Below are 22,935 nucleotides of genomic sequence, written 5' to 3'. Positions count from 1 at the left end.
AAATTGTGTAGTGGGATGCAAAGCTGGAGTGGCAGACTCAATCTCCGAAAGAGATCTCCAGCTCTGCTAACTGTTCAAGTCAATAGAACAGAAATAGGGATTAAGTTAGCCTAAAGACTTTCCTCATGGCAAATTGTTCTCAGAAAGTAGGTTTCTCTCTCCCCTCAGCTCACATAGACAGGAGTCCTGAAGAATCCAGCTGGTTCATAGGCCAAAAGGTGTGCCAGACCTGAAAGAGGCTTAGTGAAAGAAAGGATTTTTTTAAACCCTGGAGAAGTTCTGATTTGAATTTGCTTCTCCCTGATTTTAATACAAGCTTTAGCTGAACCAGAAAGAACATTCTGGATGTCCAGCTAAGAGGGGTATAATTGTAAAGGGAAAATCCTACTCCTGGGAAGACATGAACTAGTAATGCTTTGGAGACCTTCCTATCCTATTAGATATGGAATAAGAAGTTGTCCATCTTACTGTCACTTGAGACCCAGCTCTTACAAAGTTTGAGGAAAGTAAACTAATCACCATTAGAAAACAAGGGTCAGTAAGTGATAATTAAGTAGCTTGGGGATCTATTAAAAAAACTTTAGAAATCAATGTTTACACTATGTAGTTACAAATTAGCTGCAATGGGCATTGTTAAGAAACCATTTTTATAAGACAAACACTGAACGTGTGCACATTAGAAGAGTTCTCCTATGATTAGAAATCACAGCACAACTCATTTTATCCCATCCCTAAATTAGAAACTTAATGCCTCAGTTTATTAGCTGAAGGAAATTCTATTACATTCAAGCAATGTTAAGATACAGAAAAGCACAATTTTTGTGCAGCTCTGCAAAAAAAAAAGTAGTTGGAACGAAGCTGCTCACAATTACAGTTCAATGCTTCAATGATTTAACAACTTGACTGAATTAACGTCTAAGGGGTCACAAACATCTAGGAATTCTCCAGCAATGATGGTCTTCAGGAAACAAAGCATTTGAAGCAGTGACACTGGTAGTGACAAGAGCTGGGAGCTTAGGAGCAACTAGAGCCCTCTCAACACTCAGCACTTTATGCACAAACATGCCATTTGTTGCCAGTTGAATTAGTGTGTAAGAGCTCCCGTATTCCACATTGCTCAGGAATTACTCCTAACCAGGAACCCCAAAGAGTTTGCATTAGTCACTGTCTGAGCTCCAGCTGATCAGTGCGTTCAGCGTGAGCCTCTGCGCCACGGCACCTCCTCTGAGAGCTTCTGAAAGGTATAAGTCCCCAGAACTTCTTTGGGGAGCTGAGTTCAACTAATGGACAACGGCAAGTATATACAAGCTGTCTGCTCCCTAATAAATGTCCCATTGTCCCGGGTGTCCCATGTTGTCACCTGCGTCCTCTGGAAAACCCGTATACCATGGTTAGTTAGCACAAAGCCCAGTACTTCCAGCTGCTCGCCTTTCTGGACTACAGCCACTTTAACCTGACACCACCACCGTGAAAGGCAGTAATTTACACTCTCCCGCTGCCTTCTGGAATTTGGGAAACGTGAATCTATTTCTCCACAGCATGCACTGCCTACAACAACCGCTTCACATGATCACGAATTCTCCACAGAGCACAGCCCATCTGTAATTGTTGTTTCTTGCTGTTACTATGCATCTATATCACTTATGAAACACTGCCAATCCCAGACTACAAAATCATACCACGTTTCTGTTCCACTTTTTCTGTTTACTTATCTCAACCAGCCCACCCGTATATGATACCGGTTTCTGCTAGCACAGATGTGACAATCCACTGCAATCGAGTAGTGCCAGAAGTGCAACAGATTGACACTGCCCCCTTTCTGGCAGTATTTCCACATCGCTTTGCACCGGTGTGGTAGGCTTAGGCACTGGGGATTAGCTGTGATACATGTAAGCTTGTACTAAACTGTAGTTCATTGACAGACATTTTTGTTATGTATATGAAATCCACTGTTAGCAGATACAAGCAACCTGCTCCCTTATAATCCTGTAGTGTCTTCCAGTAAAGACTACCCGGCGATATGAAAATGGCTGCTCAGGACTCCCACATCAAGCTGCTGCAAGCTTACTTCGTTAACTTCCTTCTAGAGGGCGAGTGTTTTCCACTAGCACACGCTCCTCCATTTAACATCACTTGTATTTCTGACTATTGAGAGAGGCAGAGATGTCTCGCGCTGCCTTCAGGCTCTAAATGGCTTTCTGTATCTTTATTTTCCTGCAACACTTCAAGGATCAGTTTTCTTCATGCCTCAGAGAAGTGGTATCTAAATCGTTTTAAACTGAAGCAGGGACAGAATAAGCTGTGCAAATCATTTTCTAGTAGAACCTTAATTACATCCTGCAGTGTCTCGTCCTCAGCAAACCACTAGCAATAAAAGTCTGCATTTCATTTGAGAACCGACAGGGCTGGGTTTTTCTGTTTTGTTTTCCCCAATTGACATATACATAATCTAGCCTGGGACTTTGTTCCACAGCATTTTTGTCAAAGGCACTAGAGAGTATGCCTGCAACTACTAAATCTTTCTCAGGTTCGCATTCAATTTGCAAGTTATACAACTGTAGCTAAAGAAAGAGACGTTCTGTTTGCAGGAAGGTGTTTGCCAGATCCCCACTGGCAATGGCAAAAAGTGATTTATGATCAGTTTTAGTTAACATGGCCTCTCAAACAGATTTTAAAAAGTCTTTACAGCCATGGCCTAATGCCAAGGCCTTTTCTATAGGAACATACTCAATTTTAGCTTGTGTTGGTGCCCTGCGACTCAAATGCAAAGGTAAATGGGTACAAATATTGAATACATCCTCCCGATGAGACAAAGGGCTTTTTACCTTCCAAATCTACCAGATCCTCCCGTGCTCCACCACTACAAATCTGTGCCTTCTCCAGTTTGTTGTTTGTGCAGGCATGTTGATGACTTTTAATTCTTCAGTTCATCCTTCTGTACAAGAGTCCTACATATTCCTAACTCCTCCAAGAAAAGTAGATTTGCCTGTTCCCTTTTTTAGGGGTACAAATAAAAAGACTTAAATGTATTCCTGGCCCTATGTTTATATGTACACTTACATATACAGTTCACAATAAAGAGGTATCCCTCTTCCCTTTTGGGGCTGCTACACTCTGTTGCCAGTATGAAAAATTCTTTAACATACTGTCATCACTGTCATGAGCACAGGCATCCTCTGGCACGTACAAATTCCTCAAGGCATGAAACCACTGCAGTTCTTGCATCTTCTCTCAGGCAGCAGATGTAGTTGGTTTGTGTTACTCCCACAGCACACACAAGTACTTAAACTTTGTCTTAAACTTAAGCTTGAGCTGCAGATGCCTTGATCACTTTTTCTTGGATCCTCCATTGTTTCCATTGCCTTCACAAACCCTCAGGCTGGACTGAGGGCTGGGTTACTGACTTTTTTCACTGTCAGACTTGGATAGGGTTTCGTCAAGACCAAACTCTGGGATCTCCCACACTTGGTTTGCCCAGTCCAACTCAGCAGTTCTGCAGGCACTGCAGAATCTTAGGTTGAGTCTCAGTTCATGACCCCAGCCCTTTATGGGTGTCATATTCTGCTACTACACTTCTCATGTAGTACTCCAGCTGCTGTAACACTTTCATAATTAGCCTCCTTTGCATAAAATAATTGAATATTCAATACCAAATATCCCCAAGCCAGGTACTGAAGATGTGGCCAGCTTTCCTGAATCCTGCCAACCACAGTCCAACACCTCCACAGGTCTGCGTGTTACAGGACACAGCTCAGAGCCAAAGGGAAAAGAAGCTCCATAAGGAGCTCACCAACAGGAAACAATCTTGACTCTCTAGAAGTCATGTGGCTTCTTATGGGAAAGACTGGGTTCAGCCCCAGAAGCCCTGGTAATGTCAATCACAGGTTTTGAGCCTCAGCAGCCCATGTAGCTTCCTTCCTCCCTCCTCTGAGCTTTGAGACTACCTACGCCTTTTGCAGCAGCCTAGCCCCACTGACGATCAAGCGACAAAGCTATACAAAGAGCCATACATCAGCCACCTCGCAATTACTGGAAGCTTCATTTACAATGTCTGGATATTTCCCCTTTTACCAGCACCACCTTTTCCAGCTGCACATAAACCTTCTCTAGTTGTCGTCCATACTTCTGGAGAACTTCAGTGAAGGTAAGATGGCCATTCTTCATACAAAAAATTCGCCATTCTTTGAGGAGTTCAAAAAACCTAGGACTTCCATTTAGCACAAAAGGATGAATTAAAGGAGAAAAGCCCCTACTGGCATCCCTGCACAAGCAGACGGTAGCCATTAGAAAAGCCAGACCACAGCTTTGAGAGAAATGCAAGATCTTGAAAGTACGTTTTTGTTAGCTCAGTCCTTTAACCAGCTTAGAGAACCAAACTCTTTCCCAAGCACCCTTCTTCTAACCTATGTTGAATATGTAAAGCAAGGACACCAGACTTACAGCCAAGTGATTTTTCACTCCAGGCACATGGAACATGATGAAAGTAAATTTGTGGGTGTTTGTGCTTGATTTGGCAGAGAAAAAAAATGAGGGAGGGACTGCATTTGAGGGAGGGTATCAAAGATCAGAGCCAGATGCTCTTGCACAGAGCTCTGGATTTGCAGGAAATTAAGAAGGTAGAGAAGGTGAGGCAAAGGCTGTGTTTGAAGTGAGAGTCAAGGGGTTCTGAGGCTTACAACCATCCAAGGTGCTTGGGGGGAAACACAGCGCATGCCAAAACCACACCACACTGGCCCGGGGTGCTTTCATTATACAAAGCCTGGGAGAGCAGAGGCTGTAAATGTAGCTTCAAAAGGAGCTTCATCTTAAAGTCTTAGCTCTCAGGGCCTATTAAACATTTATGCTGACTACCACTCCTACTCTTTGCCTCAGAGAAAGCACCCGAAATAACCTTTGCTACAGAGCGAACTACTACAGCTCTACTGGCTGTGCAGGAGACTAGCAGGGAACTGTGAGAAACAACCAGAAACCGTGTTGGAACAGTGCGCTGATGTCTCTATTCAGTCAGCCGGGAAAGAACCATGAAAATCTGGTCTGGAACCTGAGAGGAAAGACAGAAAACTGTGCGAGGAATAGTGGGTGGATTAGCCGTGTAGAGATGGTTAAAAGTGAGGGAGGCCATTGGAGGCAAATATAGATATATGAGAGCATTGGCAATTTTTGCTTCTACCTTACTTAAGGTTCACACTTTTGGGGGAATCTTCAGACCAGCCTCCAGTTTTGGATCTATGACTACTGCAGCTGTGAAAGAGACTGTAGAAGAAAAGGAAGAAAGCAGACCCTATGAAGAAATCAAAAGGAACATAGAAGGACTCTAGGAGAAGATGGAAAGAAAGGATTAATTCCCTCAATTTGCTAAAAATTCTTTGGCTGTGCAACAGCAGTTTAGGATGAGGCAGCCAGAACTACTCAAAGTTTTCACTCTAGGAAGCTGTTACTACTAATAGCAGACAATACACCCAACATTCATTTATTCCCTCATAGTTCACTCATACAATCACCCAGTTACCTGGTTGGAGGACAACCCCAGCTGTATACCCAGCAAAGGGTTATGCTAACACACTAGCAGCTTACAAGTAGGTGTTCAGAAAGTCCCTCAAAGTCATCCATTTCAGTGGATGTCCACATAATCCTGCAGTCTTTGTCTGCATGTAGGAGCCCCTGCCCTACAGTCACACAACCCACAGTTGATACTGGTATTCACTTGTGGCTTTGCACAGACTGAGCAGACACTTCGTGCCCAGAGTTTATCAGCTCTTGCAGATTCAGCAGGACTTCCAGTCTATAGAGTTAATCAGTCCTCAGGAAACCTTCACACTCCTTCTCAGCACGTGCTTTTCCTCTTTGGTTTGTTTCTGGTAACTATTTCTCCATCCAAACCTACGGGCACCTACAGGACCAATTCAGTTTCACACAAAAGAGGCCTTTATGACAAGTTGAGTTGGTGGCTTTTGGAGCTAATTACTCAGCCTTCACACTATAGGTACAAATGTAAAAATGTGGCACCTTCTTCTTAACGAGCTGCCACAGCACCTCCTCCTGGAATCCAAAATGACCAAGCTGGATTTAGGCTAGGACAGATGGAGGTTTGGTGTTGACATTTGAATACGTAGACCCCACAAGAGGAGACAGGCCTTCCCACACTTAACCTAGGGAAGAAACATTGATTGCCTGGTCTGGATTCATGTTAGGACCTATCTTAGGACCTTCAACTTCATGTTGAATCAGGCCTTGGAGACAGCATGATGTCGGGCCAGGAGAAGGGGCCTCTTACAGGCTGGAAAAAATGGCTTGATGAATACAGGTGTCCAGGGAAGTTCCCCCTCAAAAAACCCCAAAGGAAGCGAGCACCACCAGGCACACAAGATCTGTTTAAGGCTCGTGGGACTCCTGAGGGGCACATGAGCAGAGCTAGGAGGTTATTTGGAGGGACTGTCACAGACCCACACTCAGATCTGCTCTGGGCAGCGGATATTTTTGCAGCAGAAGCCCCATCTACTGTAGGCACTTTCCCCACGCCAGTGTCTTTATTTCCCTAAGCTACAAAAGCCGCCTGCGGTCACGACGTGGCCCCCCGCGGGGGTGTCCCCCACAAGCAGCCCTTGAGCGGGGAGGGACAACGCCGCCACTGAGCCGCCACGGGAACTACAGCTCCCATCGAGCGCCGCCATCTTTGTGCTGGGCTAGCGGCGGCGGCCGCCGCCATCTTTGCTTGGGGCTCCAGCCGGGCAGGGGTCGCGCATGCGCAGGAGGCGGTGCCGGCGGCGGCGACAATGGGACGGGTGGCGGTGGCCCTGTGGGTTCTGGCTGTGGCGGTCGCCGAGTGGCGGACGGAGCTCGCCGCGGCAGGTGAGGGGCTTTTGGGGGTCCTTCGCGTCGCTCGGGCCTGAGGGGGTTTCTGGGGGTAAGGGCGGGACGCAGCTTCGCGGCCGGGGGAGAGGGTCGGTTACTCGGGCGGGAGCCTGTGAGGACGCTGAAGGGGTCTCGCTGCCGCCGCCTCCTCCGTCTCCTCTTCTTCCTCCTTCTCAGCCCGGTCGTGCAGCTTCCCCGGCACTCTGTGATGGTCCCCTGAGGCTCCTCACGGCTCCCATTTCAGTCCGGGGACCGTCGCGGGGTGCCCGGGTTGATGTCCCTTCCTCGATCCCCCTCAGCTGGGTGGCCTCTCTCCTTGGCTGTGGTGTGTTGTGGGACCTTGGTGCATTGGGATTGCCAGCTGGGTCAGAAGAAATCCTCTTCAGCCCCCCTGCTAGTTGCTCTGGTAGTGTAATGGATTCATCCCTTCTGCTTTTCCTTCCCGTCTGTTTTAGATGCCAAGTGGAAAACGATAACGGAGCAAATTAAGAAAGCTGTGGAAGTCTATGAGCCATGTGTAAAGGAGAATTGCAGCTGCCACCAAAGGTGAGAGACTGGTTCCCTTTTGGCTGCACAGGCCTCTGGCTGTGAGGGGGAATACTTTGCCAGCACTGATGGATGGGAATTATCTGTAGAATATTTGGGCTCTAAAGCATCACATCTGCAGCCATCATAGGTCATGGTGCTTGCAAGAGGGAGGTTATTAATTATTAGAAGGTTATTCCTTATTATTTTCTTTTGGTTACCAGAGGAAAATTTTTCACAATGAGCACAATCAGCAATTGGAATAATATCCCCAGGGAAGTGTTGGATTTCCCAACATTGTACACTTTTAAGGTTCAGTTGGACAGGGTGCTTGGCCATCTTGTCATTGTGCTTTTGCTGAGAAAGTTTGGACCAGATGATCCTTGAGGCCCCTTCCAACCTGGTATTCTGATCCTATGATTAATGGCACTTTGTGAAACAGGTGGCCCTCCACAGTTTCAATAGAGGGTGTGTCCACTTACAAAAACTGATCACTCTCCTTGTTGCCCTTTGTGATTGAACAACGCACACCATGTCAGCGGGTCGATCGCACAATAAACCCATACACGGTTCATGTTTCTGTATTAACAATCCACTTCTACCTTCTCTTTCAGTGCAGTGTTGCTCACAAGTTTTTCTCATGGGCTTTTAAAAGTGGAAGAAATCAAGTGTGTACAAAATATTTTAAAATAGCTAAATTAAGAAAGTTTATTATAGAACACAGATTCATTTAGTGTGATAGTGTGTTGTGCTTTGCTCACTCCCTGTGCTTGGATGAGGCTTGCAGTGGAAGAAGAGAGAGGAGAATTAGAGGAGCGCTCTTTTTAGAGAGTTTAGCTCGCTGCTTGTGAGAATTGGAGTGGCAGTGGATATCTACCTACCTGATTTTCACATGACCAAAGTATGGTCCAAGAGGAACTCATTCAGGAAGACACAAATCCTGTTTATTTCTTTTATAACTACGGACCATTACGCAAAATCTCAGCACTCTGTCCGATCTTCCTACAGTGATTTAGTGCAGAGAGCTAGAGATTTGTATGTGGATGCAAGACCACTGTAGGCGGTACAAGTGTAGACACAGCCAAACCAAACTTCCCTTCTGTTCCCTCTGGTAGAGCATGACTTCAGCATGGAGAATATTACAGGTGTGTAGGTCATCACTGTTATGTGGATAGGGACTGTAGGACTGGGTTTTTCTGGTATCTTTAAGCAGTGTTTTTATTTGAAGGGCCAGAGGGCATACAGGGAAGAGCCAAAATATCCTTTTATCCTTAGGATTTGGATTCCAAATGGAGAAACACAGATGACCAACTTTAAGTTTTCTATTTGAAAAATACCAGATGTGCTCCTTCATTTTGGGGGTGAGATGAGTGCTATATCGGCTTTTAATATCAGTTGAGTCATATTGGGCGACTGTTTGTACTCTCTGGAGTTTTTGATCTTCATTGCTCTTGAAATATTGATAAGGAAAAGTCTCTTTTAGTTTAGCCTTCCAGTCTTTTTCCTTAGTTCCAATTCGGGTACAGCCTAAAGACATCTCCTGATCTTTAAACATACACTCCACCATCTCCTGCCCACCTTTGGGAAGAACACCTTCCCAAGTGGCTCCAACCTCCAAACCTGCTTCGAAACATGATAGGCAATAGTAAGATGAAGTTACAGTTACTGTGGTTCTCCAAACCTGTTTTTTGCTGCAGTGGTAGTTCATCTAAGGGTTGTTAAGGGGCACTGCTATAGTGACAGGCATTACAAAACAATCCAGGAAGATAATACAGCATCCATGCTATGTAACACTTAAGAAACTCAGGTCATTTTGATGGCTGGTTTGGAGGTGTGTAAATACGCTGCAGAATGCTGAAAGCTAGCTACTTTTCTCCATATAACATATTCTACTTGTGTCTAGTCTTCTCTGACTCAGTGGCAAAGGACTGAAGGTCCTAACTTGTTCATTACTTACTTTCCATTGTCACTTAGGTTACAATGACACGGATGTGCCATAAAACTGCAACTTTCTTCCTGTTCTCAAGCTTATTACATTTGTGTCCTTGCCAGATTACTTATCCTGGGGTCAGCCCATCAGTGGCAACTCTTTATGTAGTTTGTTTTCCACTGGATTACAAAATAGCAGAATCCTGGAGGGGACCTCTTGAGATCATGAAGTCCAACACCTCTGCTCAGGCAGGCGTGCCAGGACTGTGTCCAGTCGGGATTTGAATATCGCAGAGAATAGAGACTCCACCGCCTCTCTGAGCAACCTGTGCCAGCGTTTGGTCACCACCACAGTGGTGTCACCACCACAGTGGTATCACCCCTACAGTGTTGTATTAAACCAAGGCATTGATGCAGCATCTACCAAAAAGTGAGGAGGACATCTCCATGGCTGTTACATTCTGACAGTGTTTGTTGACTCCTCCAAGCAGTTATATCTGAGGACCTTTAGACTAAATTCATATAAACTGCTCTCTCCTTCTGCATTTTCTTATATATGTGAGGTTTATGTTTCCATACTGCATTCCTGGAGCTCACTGGTGATGTGCAGGTGTCACAGAACACATGCTACATAGGCCTCTCCTCCTGGGCTGCCTTTCACTGCACACAGCATTATTTGGTGATGCTGCTTCTTGCGACTAGACTCTTGCCTTCTTTTTTTAATGTTTAAATAGCATGACATTGTGTAAGGAATTTGGTCTTAGTGTTGATCATCGTTCATGGGAGGCCAGAGCACAAGCTTCACAACTCAAAGGTGAAGTGAGCTGGAGGCTTTTACCCATAACCTGCCGCAGTACGTAAGGTGCTTTCTGGGAGAGTAACTAGAGTTGTCCGTGCTCGTTTAGCCACAGAGTCTGTGCTGGGCTTTCTGTTCAGGCAAACAGCACATAGATAGCCAGAGTGAAGCTTGAGTAACAGCTTTGAGTCCCTGAGTAACAGCTTTTCCAAGTGACTTAAAGTCTCTGTTATGCCACAGGTAGCAGAGCTCATGGAAGCTACACGGACCTTGTTTTAGCTAGAAGTCTGCTCTGTGTACTGCAGTAATTTGATGCACAGTACCCTCCCTGTTGTATATAATAATGTCTGATTGTTTTGTTTCAGTGTCTGGAAGCAGGACCTGGCTCCTTTTCGAGGTGGCATTTCCAAGGAGATTATGTTGGACGTGGTGAGCCGGAAGCTCGGGACACATTACCAAATCATTAAGAACAAATTGTACCGTGAGCAGGACTGCTTGTTCCCTGCAAGGTAAGAGCTGTGCGGAAGATCTCATCTCCCTAGCTGGGACACAGGGGTACTTCCAAATCTGCCAAGTTGAAAGTCACAGAGCACAATGATATTCCAGAGGTCTGAATTCCTCATCAGGAATTCAGAGAATTCCTAGCAGAATTCAGAGCAGGAGCCTATATATGAGGCTTAAATGTAGCAACATAAGTGTCATTGTTTCACTTCAGTGTACAAAGGATTGGTTGGTTGTAGGATCCTAGAGACAGCTGTAGATCGGGCCAGATACAACATTACAAGTTATTTCATTGGTGTTTGTGCTGCATTGTGGCTTAGAGGCTGCTATAGGAAGTTCCCAGCCTGCGTCGCGGTATGGCTCAGGCTCACCATCTCTTCTGCTCCTGAACAAAGAGAAAGGCCTGCAAGAGACTGAAGGATTCTGCCTTCCCCTTCTAGCTCTTTGCCGAATGTTGTTTCTCTACAGATGCAGTGGAGTTGAGCACTTCCTTCTGGGGATCATCAACCACCTCCCTGACATGGAAATGGTGATCAATGTGCGAGACTACCCCCAGGTTCCCAAGTGGATGAAACCCATTATCCCAGTCTTCTCCTTCAGTAAGGTGTGCCCACCTTTAAAAGCTGAGCATTTCTGAGACATGCATGTCTTTATCTTGGGAATGTGTTTTCAAATGTGGTTCCCCACGGTTTTTCAGTGTGTTGAAATTGGTTGCTCTTTTTCGCTCTTTATGTTTCCTTTCGCTTCCAGTTTTCTGGCAGACAGACTTACAGATTTATTCAATAGAACAGTTTTTCCCTTCATTAGCTCCTCTTCCAGGTCCTCCTCTGCCGCAGTGGAATGATGCACAGCTGGATGAGACACGTGCCAGCATCTCTGTCATTTGCTTCTGTTAAAATTGTACTTGTTTTTCAGCATTGTTAAGGATTTTTAATCATAAGTCAGTTGTCATACAGTTAATCTCATTTAATATGAATATTTTAGTCCTCTTTTTTGGTACCACAGATAAGCATTTCTTATCTTGTCTTCTGTAATATTGCTGTCTCCTGTGAACCCTTTTCCACTGGATTCCCTTTTCCATCTGCAAACATGCACAGACATGCAGAGGTGCACACACTCATAGAGGTATTCACTCTCTTCTGCTGTTCCCAGAATCAGGAACCCTCTTGTATGTTTTCCTACCTCTCCCAATGTTAAACCTGACTGTAGCATAGTGTCTCATCCTTTCCAACAAAATATCGTTACACCTCAAGCTTCAACTAATCTTGCTTTGCCTTCATGTATACCCAACATACCCAAATCCTGGACTTCTGCTACCTAACTCTGATCGTGATCCTGTCCTTGGCTGAGGCCCAGCAGACAGTTAGATGCAAAAAGAAGCAACAAACCATTTCCTCTTGCCAGTTCAAGCCCTATTCTGTTTCTGCTCACTTGTAGCATCTTACTCTGAACCCAAGTCTTCAGCTCATGCAGTTTGAACCATAATATGATCCATGACTATTGCCTAGTCCCCAGCCATCCTAAAGCTCTCTCTAGAATTTCAGTACAGCATTGCAAGTATGGTCACTTGATAACCATGTTTGCTGCCAGATGTAGTAGTAAAGCCAGCTGTCTTGCCCCTTGACCATTGCAGAGCCTTAACTCTAGCCAGCAGAGCCCAAATTAATGCAGAGCAGGTTACAGGAGCTAAATTTTTGCAGCTGTATTCATCGTCTTGCCCCTGGGTGCCTCACGGGTTCCCACAAGGAACTGAGTTCTACAGTGCCATTGTCCAATGTCTCAACTGTAACTTCAGTCCTGTACTGAAGTGAAACCCAGTGACCCAGGCACAGCTCACATTTAACTAGTTGGTGTTTGGAAGGCTCCAGGATGCTGGTCCAGGGGGCCTTCTAAGACTGAGAGCATAAGGGATTGCAGGATTGTCTATTCTGCACCTCAGAAGGCTGACCCTGGGGTGGTGGTAGAGCTGTCATGATTTGTTGTCAATGCCTGTTTCTAGCAAGGCTGAGAAGGAGCAGATCATAGAAGCACACAGTCATTTAAGTTGGAAGGGACCTCAAGAGGTCACCCAGTCCAGCACCTCACTCAGAGCAGGACCGACTAGATCAGGGTGCTCCAGGCTGTGTCCTGTGCAGTTCTGAGCACCCCTGAGGACAGGGTGTCCACAGCCAGCATTTGACCTTTTTCAGAATGAAAATATGTTTCCCAGTATCTGATTGGAATTTCCTTTCTTGTAATCAGAGCCTGTTGCCTCTCGTTCTGTCTCTGCACTTCTGGAAAGAGTCTGCCTCCATCTTCTCTGAACTCTTCCATTACACAGTAAAAGACAGCATTTAGATTCCTCCAAGCCTCTTCTTCCTGTGCATGAAGAAACCCATTCCTCAGCCCCTGCTTGTATGCCATGTGCACTAGTCTCCTAACTACCTTGGTGGCCTTGGACTCTCTCCAGTATCTCCAGCTGACAGCTGGATAATTGTATAGGAAGTTTATTACTAGTGCAAGGAAGTGGGCTATAGTCTGGTTTCATGAAAGGATTTAGTCTTTCTTAAGTGCTGGTCTTCCCTATGATTAAATGAGGAATTAAGCATCCAAATAGAAATGAGGAACTGAAATTCTTACATGACTTGGGTATTTGTTACAGTGAATTGTTAAGTGATCTCTAGGAACGCTGGGAGGAACCGAAGAGTTGGAAACCTAAATGTCAAAGTGTCTATAAGTGCCTCTATCTCTGAGGAGATAATAATGTCTCTTAACTTATGACCAGTAGAAAATATTGTAGCGAGCTCAAGTCTTTAAAAAGGTGAGTGGAGCTCAGGTCTTCTGCTCTTTACTAATCAACTGTATCATGGATCTCTTTTTTATTATTTTCTAACATGGAAGTCCTGTCATGCAGCAAGACATAGCCTTTTTTACATCATTGAAACACTTCAGTATTGGGTTGTCTTCATATGAACCCCAGCAATGCTGTGGTGACAGCAGAGCTCCCATGGCTGCTTGTGCAACAGTAACAGAGAAAGCCAACAGAACTCCCAGAAGGGATGTTCCTTACTGGTGGGTTCAGTCAATAAACTGAAGTAGATTTACTCTTATTCTTACATTACTCTTTTTTTTCTTAAGACACCCGAATACAATGATATCATGTATCCTGCCTGGACATTTTGGGAAGGAGGACCAGCTGTTTGGCCAATTTACCCTACAGGTTTAGGACGCTGGGACCTCATGAGAGAGGACCTCAGAAGGTATGTTTTGGAAATGAATATGTAGAGGGGGAGGTTTAATGGAAGGCAAACTCACAGTAAAAGCCATCTAGCACTGGTCAGCATTAGGGCAAAATTGAAGTTGAAGACCATAGGTCTGTTGGCCTGTGATCTGTCCTGGTACCTCTCATTAACTATGTACAGCCTAACTGCTGTATAAGAATTCTCCATGGAAACCTTAGATGATGTAACTAGAAGTTATAATTAGCTTCTCTGTTCCCAGCATTTTAGTAAGGAATGCAGAGGACAAAGTATACATGTTCTTCATGCTGTCAGGGCCGGATAACTATCATTTTTGCTGGGACAGGGTTTGTCAATAAAGCAGCAGTTATCTTTTGCCTGCAGAAATCTCCCTTCACACATGGAAATATTTTCCTTTGTTTCCAACTACTTCTCTAAGAGCTGTGGTTTTTTCACTGCAGGGATGATCCAGGATGTTTGTATAAGCTTCTGGAAGGGTAAAAAAAAGCCTTCTTTAGATCTGCTTTTACTTGGGTATTGAGCAATAGAGAAACCTGGAATCGTTCCCAAGAATCAAGAATCATTACTGGGCTGAGAGTAAGGCAGAAGACATTTCTGACTGGGAGTCTTTTTTTTGGCAGGATCTCTGACTATTAGCAGAATAAGGGGCTGTTTCCCATGGAGAGTGACAAACAAAATATGCAACAGTGAGTGAACATAGAAACATAACAAGAAAGAAAACACCTTGATGTCAGTCACTTGACATCAGAATGTAAGGCTGAATGTTTCCCTCTTCAAAACCTGCAGATCTAAGGGGCTAATCATACTAGAAGCCTAATGTGATATATTATAATGAAGGTCCAAAGCATTTACTTATCCTTGTTTTCCCAGTGAAGCCAACTTGTGTCACTGGTGTACAGGCAGGTGCAAAGATTGACCTGTGCAGATCGGTTTAGGGATCAGGACCTACATGTCAAGCCAGGTGCAACAAAAAAGTACAACAAAGTTCCCCGGAGGGATGAAGGGAGGTGACTGCACTGACAGAAATAAAACATATTAACAGCTATTTTGAAGGACTGGCTTAGATTTAAAATTGAAGTTATTTGGGAAAACAATAAACCCCTGTGCTTTAAATGCCAAACACCAGGCAGGCTTTTTTGTTGCTGTTGTCTGGTTTAGTTTTTTTCTGAATGGGAAATGACAGTGATTAGAAACTCTCTACTTTGCACTATCCATATTCAGTGAAGTATAGAAAAATAAAGCAACAGTGCAAAAAGTGGATTCAAATTTTAGGTAAATTCTAATACCTTAAAGGTTTGTTGAGGTAGTTGTGTGTAATTCATTGTTTTGACTGAAAGGTATTCTGAAAAGTAGCCTGTATCATGTTGCCTTAAATACAATATTCACAGGAAAATCTGTTTCATTAGACCTGTCTGAGAGTTTTTTCTGCTATAATGAAGAAAGTGATTTCCATCAAAAATGAAGAATAATAAAAAGAGGTCATGCTGTGAAAACTGATGAGAGCACTATTTCATGATTTTATTAAATCATTTATTGCCATGTATAAACAATATTTTCAGATCTGCAGAAAAATGGCCATGGATGAAAAAAATCTCTAAAGGATATTTCCGAGGATCCAGGTGAGCATATTTTCCTACAGTAGGAGATTCTACCAACATGTGCCATGACAGCTGTCTGTATGCGGAAATTTCTGCATCTCCAAGACCTAAATAAGTGTAACCCAGAAGGTATTTTTTAAAAGTAAGGAAAGTGATACATTTTTGTATAGCAACATTTCACCATTAGTGCTTCTCTATAAGAATTGCCATTTGCAACTAGTTTCTTATAATAGTTTAATATTGGAAACAGAACTTGCGGTGCATTTGCTACGGTGTTTCTTAATGAGTAAAACTGTCACACCAGGAACCAGCTTGTTTTGTTCTGTGAAGGGAACTGCAGGTGCCTGATACAAATTTAAAGATTTTATATTGATGTGCACGCTTCTTGCCAGTGTGGATACTTGATGCACTATGCGAGTGCTCGACAGTGAATCAAGTATTCTTGGATTAAGTTACCTCATCAGTAGGAGATAGATTGGTTTTGCCCTCTTTCCAGTGACAGTTTGAAAGCAGTGTTAGGCTCTACTCCTTTTTGTTCGTTCTCCGTACCCAATAGGGATGGATATGATGCCTTACTAGGTAGGCTCAGGAGATGATGAAGTGAGTCTCGGGGATGCTGTAACCTTGTTTATCAGTAGTGTTTTAAATTAATGTCAGAGGGATCAAGTGCTGAAGATGCTTAGCATCTCTTGGAGCTCTCTGACTTAGAAGGGAGTTAAAGTATTTGGCATCGTGAAGGAAACATCTCTGCTGATTTGTCCTGGGAATTGCTTAAATAATACTATTGAATATTTAGTAAGTGAAACAAAGAAACAGGGCCTCAAATCATTTTGGTACACGTTAACATTCTTTTCTACTAATATACCCTTGAACAGAAATACACTCTATGGTAGGCACTTAATGCTTTTGGGGCACGTAAGGAGGTCAGCCTCATAAAGAGGCAGAGTTTTGAGTCCTGTAGTTTGTTAGCTGTGTTGGGTGAGGTGGATTGGCAATGACCGATAGCTTTTCTTTTGCAGAACAAGCCCTGAGAGAGATCCCCTCATTCTACTGTCCCGAGAAGACCCAGAACTTGTTGATGCTGAGTACACTAAAAACCAGGCTTGGAAATCTGAGAAGGTGTGTGGGTGTTGTCTTGTCTCCTGAGTGTGAAGGCCAGAAAGGGTAGCATTGCAAGATGTCTTTGATGATTGAGAAGCGTCCTGTTGGAGAGTTGTGGGTTATCCCCTAGAGTGCGGGAGGCTTGTAGTTCCTTTGATGGCCACATCTGACAGATGAAAGGAAGGAGTCTTCAGAGCCTGGCAGGCCAAACATTTTTCTTCCATCTACGTTTTTTGTTCAAGGAAACCAGCACACATAAGAAAATGAAACTATGCCAATCCCCTCCTCTTCCATTACTACCAAAGTAGCCAACTCTTCTCCTTCTAACCCTGAGCTGCCTATGAGGTGTTGTCAGTCTTTTTAAACCTTGTTCTGTCATCTCCATAGCTTGGTCTTGTTCTTGATAACTTTCTGATAACTGTTGCTGATAACTTTTTAGTTCCATACCTAGTCTACAGTCCAGCTCTCTCCAGACAGTCTTGGCTAATCCAATTACACTTGGCTTCACATAGTCCATTGTCCCAAGCTGTTTTCCACTCTGTAGCTGCCAACTGAACATTATCTTTTAATGTGTTTGTGCTGGCATTTGCTTACAGGCAGTGTGTAATTTACTGACTTTTTTTTTCTTGTTTGGGGGGCTGGGAGTTCTTCATAATACTTCTAAAAGCCCACCAGAGAAGGTTTTTTCAGGAGTGGGAATGGAGGGTTTTGACACTTCAGCTTTGCTTCTAGCTGAGAAGGAAAACAAATATTAAATAGCCATATAAAACTTCTTGATTTTTTTTTTTTTTTTTTTTTTTTTAATTCTCTTTATTTTAAGGACACCTTAGGGAAGCCTCCTGCAAAGGAAATTCCACTGGTTGATCACTGCAAATACAAGTAAGAGTTTTGATTAATAAAGCTGTTCAAGGACTTGGGGTTATTTCTTTCTTTGCATGGTGCAAGGTCTCAATTTATTTTAAGACCTCATTCCAGCAACGAGCTCCATGCAGACAGGAAAGCTTGAGAGCAGACATAAGGCGGTTGAAAATTTGGGAGCTTTGCATGGCCTCTTTCAGCATCAGCTTTCCCCTGTCATGTCAGGAGAAGTAAAGTACTTTGGGGGAAGTAAAGATCTTAGATCACTAATAAACATATAGATTGAAAATTATATTTTATTTTCTTAATCATAAAGGCTTTCTATCAATTTTTCTTTATATTCTCATATCAAGCTGTGCATTCAAAATTATTTTTTCGGTGCTACAGTGCTAGCATTACTGTCTTCAAAGACACAGAACTAAGGAATCGTGTCTTCGTACGCATATGGGGGCAAATGTTGCCATTGGATGTAAGTAGTAAGAGAGTGAACCTGAAATATGATGGAGCAGATATAGTATCGACTGATAATTTTTATGTTGTTTAGGAGAATGTGGTTTTGATTTACAAAGGATTTTATTTTTTAAGTACTTCAGGGAGGGTTTTTTGTGTAATATTCTTGTGGGTTTCCGTGTAAAAATATAAACTCTTAGTGTGTATCCAGTTGTATGATGTTTTGCTTTCTGTTTTGCTTTAAAATTACCTAGTTACAATTCTACCAGCTAGAATCTGCTGATATAAGAACTCTGTCATTTGGCTGGATCTGTGTTTTCCTGCAAACGTGATCGACTTGTCTCGTTTTATATTTCACTAAACTGTTGCCCAGATTTCTCCCTTCTGTTACGCATAGACTTCCCAACTCCTCATGTCTCTTAAGCCCCTTGTACAGTATGGACTGAGACATTCTCACATACTTTTGTCATAGCCCAGGGTCTGGTAGGGTCAACATGAACTCCTCGCTGCTTCCTTCAGTGTAGGCAGGCAGGCTGGCTGAGAGCAGCCCTTAGTAACTTGGCTGAGGTCACAGATGGTGGAAGCTGTCTGGAATTGAACAGAGACATTTTCTCGCTTCCAGCCCACTCTTCTTGCTATATCTCTACATGTATTTCCTCAGTTCCTAATATGATGAGCTCCTTGTCCCTGCCTTGAGCTCCTAGGTAATACAAAGAATGCAAAATCATTTCAGATTTACTCCTTGTCGCTTACTGCTGAATTAAGTTTAGCTATAATTCCCACCTCAGCCCAAATATATATGTAATATATAATCCCTATCTCACCCAAAATAACTTCATTAAAGGAAGAACTCCCTTCCCCCAGCCTAAAATGTTTGACTTCAAAGATTATTTAGATGTACTGAGGGGTTTTACCCACAGGAAAAACAGCTTTCCATATAATTGGAGAAATGTGGGTTTAAAAAGCAAGCAAGTAAGCAAACAAACATCCCTCTGAGATACAGTTTGCTAAGAGAAATCCTCCCCCAGTCAAGTCCGCTTTACTAACTTGGCAGAAAATAGTGAAAACAAAATTGTGGATTCTTTGTTATCTGCAAAGTCCATCTGTTGTGCGCTAGCCTGTTTAACCTCCTAGGGTTGCATTCCCAAGTTAATATGAAACAATTAGTTTCAGATTAAAGCAGGATCCCAGAGAAAAAAACCCAAACCAAAACCCCAACTGAGATAGATGTGGCAAAGCAGAACAATGAACAAAAAAGCTCACTGCAAGACAACAGAGAATTGGGGAAAAATCTCCTTGTAACAGAATCTGTGAAGTGAGGAGTCCCAGGATCAGCATCCGTGTTGTGACCTTCCATGCCTTGTTGGCAGTTGTCCACGAGGCCTCTTTTGGTTTGTCGTGGGCAGGTGTCTTTATCAGAGGTCAAGCAGCACGCCTTGATTTTCAACCTCAGTTCTGACGGGCAGCAGAAACTCACCTACCACATCCTTAGCTTAGCTCACCTGTCCTGTGAGGAGCGTCAAATAAATGTCTTCCCCTTGTTTCAGCGACAGGTGCTTGGCTCAGTGTGAGGGAGACCCCCCTCTCAGTCCCTACCTGTGAGGAGGCTGGCTGCTGCTTGGAGCCCAGTTTCTTAGTGTATTTTCTCAAAAAAATGCCAGGTGTAATCGGGTCCCTCTCTTTGTTTCTCCTTTTAAAGGTATTTGTTTAATTTCCGGGGAGTGGCGGCCAGTTTCCGGTTGAAACACCTTTTCTTATGTGGTTCGCTCGTCTTTCATGTTGGAGAAGAGTGGCTGGAGTTCTTCTACCCCCAGCTGAAGCCTTGGGTCCACTACATCCCCGTCCGATCAGACCTCTCTAACGTCAGGTGTGAGACCTCAAGCGTGCTCAGCGGAGCATTGTATGCCACGGAAAACACTGCTGTGTTTGGGAAGGCGGTTTGGTTTGTGTTACGCTAAGAAGGGCCTCCACTCCTAGGCATCAGACAAAGGCTCGGGGAGGTCATGTTCTTTTCTCTTTGTTACTGTCCCCAAAGAATCTTCGGCTCTTATTACTTAGTAATTTCACCGGGGTGTGGAGGTCTGTCACCCTCACTGAAAGCAGCAGGCACTGGGCACTTAGATTTGCAGCACAGATGAGGGGAAGAGGAATCTATTGCTGGGCCAAAAATGTGTTAGCTCCTAGATTTCAGCGTTCTGTCCAGAGCCAATCGAGAACAACTGAGAGAGGCAGGTTTCTTCTGTGCTCTGAGATGAGGAGCACTTGTCTCTTGCTCACTTGTAGATCCATAATCTCATCCTCCAAAATAGTTTAGCTAAGGGACAATGTTCACCACTGAATTAGTTGTTTCATAGCATTTTTTTTTTTCTTCATTTTAGGGAGCTGTTGCAATTTGTAAAGGAAAATGATGCCATAGCACAAGAAATTTCAGAGAGGTAAGTTGTGTGTCCTTCCTGGCTATCAGGGACTCTTCTTCCAAAGCCTTTTCTTATGCAGCTTTTGAAGAAGTTACCTATCAAAGACAACCTAGTATTGACAGGACGCGGTATAACTGATCTTCTGCAGTAACAGCAGGAGGGTTGGGAAACTTGTACCAAGCTGGGAGAACCAGAGAACAAGATTTTATGCTCAGGTCTTTGGTTCAGACGTGACCTGTGTCAGGAACCCCCCTGAAAGCTATCAGAAGTTGGGAGCTTTCGTCTCAGTATGAGGTGAGTTGGCCCCTGGGAACTGTGTCTGTATTACAAGCGTTACATATCCAGGCTGGCAGCAACTGGCTTCTGAAGCAGCGTGCGTCGGTGCTGCTCAGCCTGGGTCTGATATCTGAAATCTGATGTTTGTTATCCCAGATAACAAATACCATCTTGAGGATAACAAAAGCACTGCAACTGTCAGAGCTGAGAGTGAATGAGAACTGTGAAATTAAAATAGATGGTACAGAGCAGTGTGTGTTGTTTCTCATTTGAAACACAGAAGAGTGAAAGTTGATATACATATAAAACAAAACCAAAAACTCTTGTAGGAACTGGAAATTGATTCTGACTGTGCCTTGTGTGTCTCTAGGGGACGCCAATTCATCACCGAGCACTTGCAGATGGAGGACGTCTCTTGCTACTGGGAGCATCTGCTGTCTGAATATTCCCAAGCCTTGACTTACAAAGTGAAAAGGAGGAAGAGCTACAGCGAGATCAGTTCTGAACGGCTGAAAACAGAACTGTAGAGACTTCTCTGTTTTTCCCTTCAGCTCAAACTGATCTCGGTGGAAATCTGAAGATCAGTGTTATCTTCTTTCTTGATCTCTCAGACTTCTTATCCTTTCCACTAGAACTACAGAGAACAGCAAAAGGGTAACTTTGAAATTATTCCCATACAGCGGGAGCTGGTTATAGCGTCGCCCTGAGAACATTAAGTAGGATGTTGGATTATGGCTATTTAATGGGGTGGTTATGCTCCTGTCTGGAAGAGGGTTGTTAGCATTTGGGACTTAGTTACTACCTGTCTCAGAATGATCCTAAATCCCATGTGGGCAATGAGAAGACTTAATGTTACTGGACTTTTTACGGAGTCCTCTCTACTCGCGGGCAAGGTACACTCAGCTGGGAGATACGTGCCCCCTTTTTGGGCAAATGGTCAATGTCTTCTCACCTGTGTGACAGCACTTGGGATATTAGGTGTTCCCTGACAGAAGCAGGTACTGGCATTTTGGGTAACTTTTTTTAGGTAGCTTAGAGATTACTTTTCTGATGTTTATGTCAGGTTTTTAAAGAGGATGATGGTAAGGCTTCGATATGCCACTGAAAGGACAAACGATCCTTCCACAGTTAAACTACCTACCTCATAGAAGAGCGGCCAGTGATGATGATGATGGTGCCACAGCGCTAAGCCAGAGTAGCAGACACTCGAGCAGTTGGCAACTGATCTAAAGAGGGTTCATCCTCCAGCAGATGAGCTGGGTGCCCTCACAGCCGGGCAGAACTGAGCCCCTGTTAACAAGCTCTTCCCGGTTGGCTGGCCAGAACCCAGGGAAAGTATACGCAGAGGCAGAGTCAGCTCTTCTTTTTTTCCAGATGTTCACAGATTCTCTGCTCTGATCCCCTTCTGTAATCTTCCTAGGGTTGTTTTTTGGGTCTGGGTTTTGTTTTGGTTTTTGGTTTTTTTTTTTTTTTTTTTTTTTTTTGAGGCTGGTAACACAGCTGGTCGCTTCGGTATTTGCTTTTCTTTCCCACTGCTGTTACACTCCTTTTCTCACATCTTTCAGTCTGGTTGAAGGAATATCTTCAGCCGCACAACGGCAGCTACTCCTCACATAACTCGTTTGGGGTTCAGTCACAGCTTGCTTGCGCTCACTGTGTTTATGCCCATTACAGGCTGCTCAGCCCAGAGGGAGTGCAATTTCCCAAAGGCTCTGTGTCCCCTGAGTTGAGAGAGGCCTGGTAGGAAGCAACATCTTCCCAGGCATTAAGACAGGTGCTCAGAAGAGCGTGGGCAGCAGCGCAGGATCCCAGTGGAGCCACTGCCTCCTACGGGAACACCCTTGATGGTAAAGTGGCCTCAAGGTGTAGGAAGCAGCGTGTTAATGGAAGAGAACGATAGCAACAGCTCCTGGTCTCCTCTGCAGTCAGTTTGGATGGAAGAAGAAGAAAACGCTACAAGGAGCAAAACCACTTAAGTTATGTGCGCGGAGGGAGGCCTGGCAGCACCGCCAGCCCCCGCCACGGGGCAGGGACAGCCAGCTGCTGGAGCAGCGTGCCGGTGAGGTGACCAGTGCCCGGGTTATCCTGGCCTGCGAGGGAGAGCAAGCCGGGTGTTCAAATAGGCTGCTCTCTGAGGAAAAGGGCTGTGCACGCGTGGGAGGGGTTTTCTGACTTTTGTATTTTCAGTCAGTGGGGACTGTGTGTGCAGCGCTCTGGGAAACTGAAACAGCTAGGTATAGGATTTTTTAACTGTTTTTAATGAAGTGCTTTTGGAATAAAAAAAAAAAAAACAAAAAACAAACACCTCAAGTTCTGTTGGATGCCTTGTTGCTTACTCAAAACTGTAATAAAAGATCGGGAGAGCCCCCAGTTTTTGATCTGAACATTCTCCA

General features: G+C 44.1%; 1 protein-coding gene across 1 annotated transcript; it reads left to right on the top strand.

The window, feature by feature from the left end:
* Positions 1-6,763: 6,763 nt before the first annotated feature.
* On the top strand, positions 6,764-22,479 carry POGLUT1 (protein O-glucosyltransferase 1). Its single transcript, XM_074154938.1, has 11 exons — positions 6,764-6,849; positions 7,308-7,398; positions 10,468-10,611; positions 11,072-11,207; positions 13,721-13,842; positions 15,402-15,461; positions 16,460-16,559; positions 17,362-17,420; positions 19,549-19,716; positions 20,228-20,284; positions 20,913-22,479. The coding sequence occupies exons 1-11, from the start codon at positions 6,774-6,776 to the stop codon at positions 21,067-21,069; spliced, it is 1,170 nt and encodes a 389-aa protein (XP_074011039.1). The 5' UTR covers positions 6,764-6,773; the 3' UTR covers positions 21,070-22,479.
* Positions 22,480-22,935: the final 456 nt, after the last annotated feature.

Source organism: Numenius arquata, chromosome 1 (genome assembly GCF_964106895.1).
Source record: "Numenius arquata chromosome 1, bNumArq3.hap1.1, whole genome shotgun sequence".
NCBI classification, from domain to species: domain Eukaryota; kingdom Metazoa; phylum Chordata; class Aves; order Charadriiformes; family Scolopacidae; genus Numenius; species Numenius arquata.
The sequence above is the reverse complement of the archived record's forward strand: the minus strand, read 5'-3'. Positions and strand labels throughout refer to the sequence as shown.